A 7,500-nucleotide genomic window follows, 5' to 3' on the forward strand; every position below is an offset into this window, starting at 1 on the left:
AGTCAAGCTGTCGAACTCACGGAATGAAACTGAACGCACTGTATTTTTTTCACCAAGACAGTACAGCTTCGTCAATCCCCGCGAGAAGGAAATCGCTCGCCTCCCACGTGCAAAACGCAGTGAAATGCACACGCCAGAATAGCGCGGTAGCGTATTGTGCTAAGCAGGAAAGCGCGCTTTTCTGTATTCGTGTTAACTTTCTGAGCTTGTTTTGAATACAACCTATCATATCTATATGTTTTTGGAATCAGGAAACGATAAAGAATAAGATGAAATCATTTTTGGATAGATTTCTTAAATTTTAATCGTAAGACTAATTAATCTATTTTTGTTAGTTGTGATCACATTTTAAGAGTAAACATGACATATGTATATATTTTTAGATATGTCATGTTTACTCTTAAAATGTGATCACAATATTTTTAGATTCAGAATGTCATGAAGAATACAATGCAATCAATTTTAAATCTGTTTGCAAAAAATCGATTTTAATGACAACTTTAATGAGCAAACTCATTCATTAATTTGTAAGCCTCCAAGCTGAAATGCAATACCAAAGTCCGGGCGTCGTCAAAGATTACTTGACCAAAATTTCAACCAATTTGGTTTAAAAATGAGAGCGTGACAGTGCCGCCTCAACTTTCACGAAAAGCCGGATATGACGTCATCAAAGACATTATAAAAAAAATTTTAAAAAACGTCTGGGGATATCGTACCCAGGAACTCCCATGTAAAATTTCATGAAGATCAGTCTAGTAGTTTTCTCTAAATCGTTCTACACACACACACACACACATACACCACACCCTTGTCTCGATTCCCCCCTCTACGTTAAAACATTTAGTCAAAACTTGACTAAATGTAAAAGGGATGCAAGAGGCATAGTTGTGTTCTGAAGGTCTCTATATCTGAATTTTACATCCATCTTGAATCGAACAGCACTGTTCTGTTAAAAAGAGCACAAAAGTCGCAACTTTGGCTAAGCTTTGCATATCAAACCTTACAAAGCGAACTTGGGGACGAAGTACCTGGTCATAGCTGCGGGTTCTGGGTACAGTGGACGCCGCTTAATAAAACCGCGGTTAATAGAGCCAGCCGCTTATAAAAGCCGATTTCAGACGGTCCGGATTTATCACTATATCTTATGTATTAGAAAAAGCCGGTTAATAAAACCAACCCGCCGCTTATTAAAGCCAGTTTTCTCAGAGAAATCACGTAGTTTGTGACTAAAACTCACATTATCTTGTTCTGATGTGGAAGACGACCAACAAACAAACACTCATAAAATCGTTCTTCTCTGACGAGTAATGGTTCGTGACGGTGACAGTGAAATTATTGATGTACCGAAGTGATCAAAGTACACGTACATGTACATAATTAAAACAAAAGTTCAACATCCTTCGTGAAGTTTTGTTTAGATTCAAACAAGTGTAAATGACGAAAGAAAGTGACTGAGTGACGTAAACAAAAGAGATTTTTTTTTCTTTCGAAAATGACGTATTCCTGGACCGCCGGTTAATAAATCCGCCGCTTATTAAAGCCATTTTTCGTCGGTCCAGAAGTGGTTTTATTAAGCGGCGACCACTGTACTAAGACTTGGGGACGAAGTACCTGGTCATAGCTGCGGGTTCTGGGTACTAAGACTTGGGGACGAAGTACCTGGTCATAGCTGCGGGTTCTGGGTACTAAGACTTAGTGACGAAGTACCTGGTCATAGCTGCGGGTTCTGGGTACTAAGACTTAGGGACGAAGTACCTGGTCATAGCTGCGGGTGTTGGGTACCAAGACTTGGGGACGAAGTACCTGGTCATAGCTGCGGGTTCTGGGTACTAAGACTTGGGGACGAAGTACCTGGTCATAGCTGCGGGTTCTGGGTACTAAGACTTGGGGACGAAGTACCTGGTCATAGCTGCGGGTTCTGGGTACTAAGACTTGGGGACGAAGTACCTGGTCCTAGCTGCGGGTTCTGGGTACCAAGACTTGGGGACGAAGTACCTGGTCATAGCTGCGGGTTCTGGGTACTAAGACTTGGGGACGAAGTACCTGGTCATAGCTGCGGGTTTTGGGTACTAAGACTTGGGGACGAAGTACCTGGTCATAGCTGCGGGTTCTGGGTACTAAGACTTGGGGACGAAGTACCTGGTCCTAGCTGCGGGTTCTGGGTACCAAGACTTGGGGACGAAGTACCTGGTCATAGCTGCAGGTTCTGGGTACTAAGACTTGGGGACGAAGTACCTGGTCATAGCTGCGGGTTCTGGGTACTAAGACTTGGGGACGAAGTACCTGGTCATAGCTGCGGGTTCTGGGTACTAAGACTTGGGGACGAAGTACCTGGTCATAGCTGCAGGTTCTGGGTACTATGACTTGGGGACGAAGTACCTGGTCATAGCTGCGGGTTCTGGGTACTAAGACTTGGGGACGAAGTACCTGGTCATAGCTGCGGGTTCTGGGTACTAAGACTTGGGGACGAAGTACCTGGTCATAGCTGCGGGTTCTGGGTACCAAGACTTCGGGAAGTCAACTCCGGTCTCAATTAATGGTGGGCTTAAGAATGCACCTGACTTTCTACGTTCATAATTCACTTTTTTTGTGTGTGTGTGTTGCAGACGATTACCGTGGCAACAGACAACAACATGGACAGTTTGGCAGACCAGGGATTGAGCAGGAGAGACGTGGGCATCTGCCAGAAGAGCAGGCACGCTTCTTCCCTCCCCCTGGCAGCAGAGGTCGAGGGGCAGCCAGACCAGAGGTGGCGCGAGGGCGAGAGCAGGGCTTCATGCAGCAGGAAGTCATTGACTATGGTCACGGCGGTGGACGGTCAGTAATAAACTGGTGGCATTTCTTGGGTATTATACATATTTCCGCTTTAGATTTTTTTTATACACGTTATCAGGAGTTAATTTGTAGTTTTCGAGTTTTGAAGCAAATGTGGAAATTAATAATTGTGGCCAGTTCATGAAGAAATTTACATTGTAGTTTTTCAAACTGCAGAGGAGATGTTAAGCAATATTATTAGACTTGCCAGCGGCCCAAGACTTACTTTGCATGCACTACTGACTACCGAATCTGAAGGTCTGTCCGCAATGCGTGACCAATGGCATGCGAGTGCTGGGTAATTATGAATTTTGACACTAAGGGGTGAAAAATAAAAGTGGTTACTGTAGGTTGGACGTCATGTAAAGGAGAGGGAGTTGCCATTCAGAGTTCGGTTACTGTGTAAAGGAGAGGGAGTTGCCATTCAGAGGTCGGTTACTGTGTAAAGGAGAGGGAGTTGCCATTCAGAGGTCGGTTACTGTGTAAAGGAGAGGGAGTTGCCATTCAGAGGTCGGTTACTGTGTAAAGGAGAGGGAGTTGCCATTCAGAGGTCGGTTACTGTGTAAAGGAGAGGGAGTTGCCATTCAGAGTTCGGTTACTGTGTAAAGGAGAGGGAGTTGCCATTCAGAGGTCGGTTACTGTGTAAAGGAGAGGGAGTTGCCATTCAGAGTTCGGTTACTGTGTAAAGGAGAGGGAGTTGCCATTCAGAGTTCGGTTACTGTGTAAAGGAGAGGGAGTTGCCATTCAGAGTTCGGTTACTGTGTAAAGGAGAGGGAGTTGCCATTCAGAGGTTGGTTACTGTGTAAAGGAGAGGGAGTTGCCATTCAGAGTTCGGTTACTGTGTAAAGGAGAGGGAGTTGCCATTCAGAGGTCGGTTACTGTGTAAAGGAGAGGGAGTTGCCATTCAGAGGTCGGTTACTGTGTAAAGGGTATCCGTGCCCAGAAATGTGGACAGAAACAGGGGTTGCTATTTTCAGGCGGTGTTGTGTGAGGCGCCACTGTACCATGAAAGTGACCGAGTTCTCACATTGAATATTATGTTTTCAGAGCTGCTGAACCAAGCTTCATATTGATTGATTGATTGAAGTGGGTACTACTGACTGGCTCCGTCATAAAGTGTGACCACATCGCTTTGTGCTGATCAACTGAATGACTGACGCAACTGCTGAAAGCTGACCTTGGGCATCTCAGCAACGGAAAAACCCATCGTTGATAGTTATGATTTGTTTAGACGTTTGACACTGCTTTGCTAGTGTACCCAATATGTGTCTTGAGTTTGTATCCTTCCCAAAAGGGAGTGTATGTGTATTTTACAACTTTGTTTCAGCTTTTATTATCAGTTTTGTGACAAACTATGATGAAATGCAAAAGCTCCTGCAAAGAATAATGTGAATAATAATTTTCTGCAGGATAGTCCATTTATTCTTTGCATTTACAACCTTATCCTTGCTCTCCTGTACCATTTTTGTGTAGATTACACACCAGGTATTTGAAAATAGAATAATGTTGATGTCAGCATGATAAAAAATATGTCTACAAAATGTTCAGCATAAAAGTAATCATAAAATGATCGATCAGTATCATGTTAACTCGCATTTGGTGAGTAGATTAACATTTCTACTGGCCACTTACATGTTTCTACTCGCCATGGCAAGTTAAATACGCCACAAGGTGTATCTCGCACGCCCGTTTCTGACCTTCTATTTCAAAATTGATAATGCAAAAATACAGAGTATGCTTGCATGCACATTTACACTCGCACACACACACACATGCACAAAATTCAGATTGGACCTAACCCTAAGTTGCTGAAACAAATGGTTGGCTTGGCGAGTAAAACTTGCTCTCTGACTAGTAAATGATGAGAAGTACTAGCGAAAGGCCAGTGCCCCGTTTTGTGGGCTTTCAGCGCTGTTTGATTGTTAGTTTTGTGTTTGTTGTTGCTGCTTTGTTTCTTCTTATAGGGTTGGTTTTATTCTAACAAAAGTAATTTTAGGTTTAACAGGTATGCTGCGCTTACAGTGAGGTGGAATGGTCTGCTTGTGCACTGGACAGTGCAATGAGGAGTGAGTGTGACCACCCAAGGAAAAGACTCTTTTACATTTAAATACTGCAGAAAATGCTGGTATGCCTGATTTAGAATGGTGTATGTTACTGTTACCACTAAGGCTTGAAAATGTAGGTTCTATTTCACAGTGATATTAGTGACTTTTGTGTTGGTTGTATCTGCTTTTTTTCTAATGTGGCACAGCATTACTAGAATGCTATAGCTGATGTGTTTTTTATGGTTTGTTTTGTTCTTGCAATGACTGGGAAAATGAATTATGAATAAACATTGCAAAGGAATTGAAAAGTTTGTGGACATTTTAAGTCTGATTTAGTCTCCCAGCGTGTGTGTTTGTGCGCGTAGTGGTTGTGGTTTGTGTGTGTACAGTGTGTGTGTATGTACATCACCAGATACTTGATTCCTACCGGTTAACGTCTCCAAAAGCACTGCCTGTAAAGGCCATTGTTGCCTATAAATCTTGAGCCTTGTAAAAGCTTTCATACCAAATTAAACGGCTAGATCTTTTTCTTCTTGTTAAAAACAAAAACAAACAGAACAATTAAAACAAGAAATTCCTCCGAGGTAGGAAAAACACACCCGTTGGTCAAAGGGAAATAACCATTCTCACTGCCACCAACTGAGAAGGTTATTTCCCTTTGACCATTAATATGTCCCTCTATAAGTCCTTGTAGAATCTTAATCCACCAATAACTCCCTAACTGGTCCCAATTTTTGTAAGGACCGTCTCAGGAATGTATAGAACCTGTTCACCAAGTTTGGTGACGATCGGTCCGTTCATTCTTGAGATCTATATGCGAACACAAACAAACAAACAAACAAACACATCGACCGAATCCTATACACACCCCTATACCGGGGGTGTAAATACACCCCTACAACTAATAAAAACAACCGCACCAAGCAAAGAAACAAATGATAAAGAAAGAACACCACAGAACGACCGAATTAAAAATTAATTTACAAATATGTGACCCTCCACTACGAAATGAGTCGCATGTCACCTCCCGCGGTTCTGCGCTAGGCTTGATATAAGTCCGGAGAGTGTATGGTAACAGCGTGAGGGTCACCTTAGTCACAGGCTTATAAGCTCTTTTCTAAAACGGGTTTCACCACTGGATAGAGCATAAAAAACTCTTTATGAAAATGTAAAAATATGAAAATCATGCAAAGGTGACATGCGACTCATTTCGTGGTGGAGGGTCACATATGTTCGTATTAACGTGCAATCTGCAGCTCATCATCATTTTCAATACAGCACAGTACAAACGGGGTCGGGGCCGCTATTGCGCGAATCTTTAGGGTTAGGGTTAGATTCGCGCAATAGCGGCCCAGCCCCGTACAAACATGTATACAAATAGTGAAATACAATACATGACGCAGTGAGTCAGAAGTCAGACTTGAAAATTTAATCGCCAAAAACATGATAGTTCATTGCGATGGGGATGTTGTGGGAGAGGGAAACGAGCAAGAAAAGCGTTATAATGTACAAATCATGGGGATGGTTCACGCTTTCCATCCCTTACGAAGTGAGTAAGACTGAGAGAGGGAATGTTCCATCTCTACCAACAAAAGACAGACAAACTCAAGAAAAACGGCATGGTTCTCATCTTCCGGCCAATTCCCGGTCGAGATACTTTTGAAGACGTAAAACAAGGTTTTAAATTTGACAGAAAATAATAGAGTGCGGTGTACATACTATTTCAAATGTCCCCTTTACTGCTTGGCGTACAGCTGCACACCTTCAACTTGCAACTGTCGTACGACAGTTCATGCTTCCAGTCTGAAATCCTCGCTTACATGCATTTCCTTCCGCTCAAGGTTTCTTTGCTAAAGCGAAGTTTGGGAAGAAAAGAAAGGAGTGGTAAAATTAACATCAGTATCAGCATTATCCCCATTATCCTGGAAATTGGGGTATTTTACCAATTTTACTTGAAAATAACCGGAAAAGAAATAAGAGATCGCCAACCATACCCCGCCTGTTTTGAGTGTAGCTGAGAGTTTACAAGCCTTTGCTACATTATGTCATGTTAGTTTGAGTGGTTGCCTTGCGCAATTGTGGTTTTTACATTTAGTCAAGTTTTGACTAAATGTTTTAACATAGAGGGGGAATCGAAACGAGGGTCGTGGTGTATGTGCGTGTGTGTGTGTGTCTGTGTGTCTGTGTGTGTGTGTGTGTGTGTAGAGCGATTCAGACTAAACTACTGGACCGATCTTTATGAAATTTGACATGAGAGTTCCTGGGTATGAAATCCCCGAACGTTTTTTTCATTTTTTTGATAAATGTCTTTGATGACGTCATATCCGGCTTTTCGTGAAAGTTGAGGCGGCACTGTCACGCCCTCATTTTTCAACCAAATTGGTTGAAATTTTGGTCAAGTAATCTTCGACGAAGCCCGGACTTCGGTATTGCATTTCAGCTTGGTGGCTTAAAAATTAATTAATGACTTTGGTCATTAAAAATCTGAAAATTGTAAACAAAAATAAAAATTTATAAAACGATCCAAATTTACGTTTATCTTATTCTCCATCATTTGCTGATTCCAAAAACATATAAATATGTTATATTCGGATTAAAAACAAGCTCTGAAAATTAAATATATAAAAATTATTATCAAAAT

The 7,500-nt window shown here is 42.0% G+C and overlaps 1 protein-coding gene across 1 annotated transcript in view; it reads left to right on the forward strand.

Moving 5' to 3' along the window:
- The window catches only part of LOC138960371 (uncharacterized), a 32,988-nt gene extending 27,821 nt beyond the window's left edge, over positions 1-5,167 (forward strand). Inside the window, exons 12-13 of the mRNA XM_070332266.1 lie at positions 2,607-2,817; positions 3,862-5,167. Coding sequence (XP_070188367.1) covers positions 2,607-2,817; positions 3,862-3,895 — 245 coding nt within the window. The 3' untranslated portion in view covers positions 3,896-5,167. The remainder of the gene's footprint in view (positions 1-2,606; positions 2,818-3,861) is intronic.
- The last annotated feature ends 2,333 nt before the right edge of the window (positions 5,168-7,500 follow it).

The sequence above is a fragment of the Littorina saxatilis genome, linkage group LG2 (assembly GCF_037325665.1).
Source record: "Littorina saxatilis isolate snail1 linkage group LG2, US_GU_Lsax_2.0, whole genome shotgun sequence".
Taxonomy (NCBI): Eukaryota; Metazoa; Mollusca; class Gastropoda; order Littorinimorpha; family Littorinidae; genus Littorina; species Littorina saxatilis.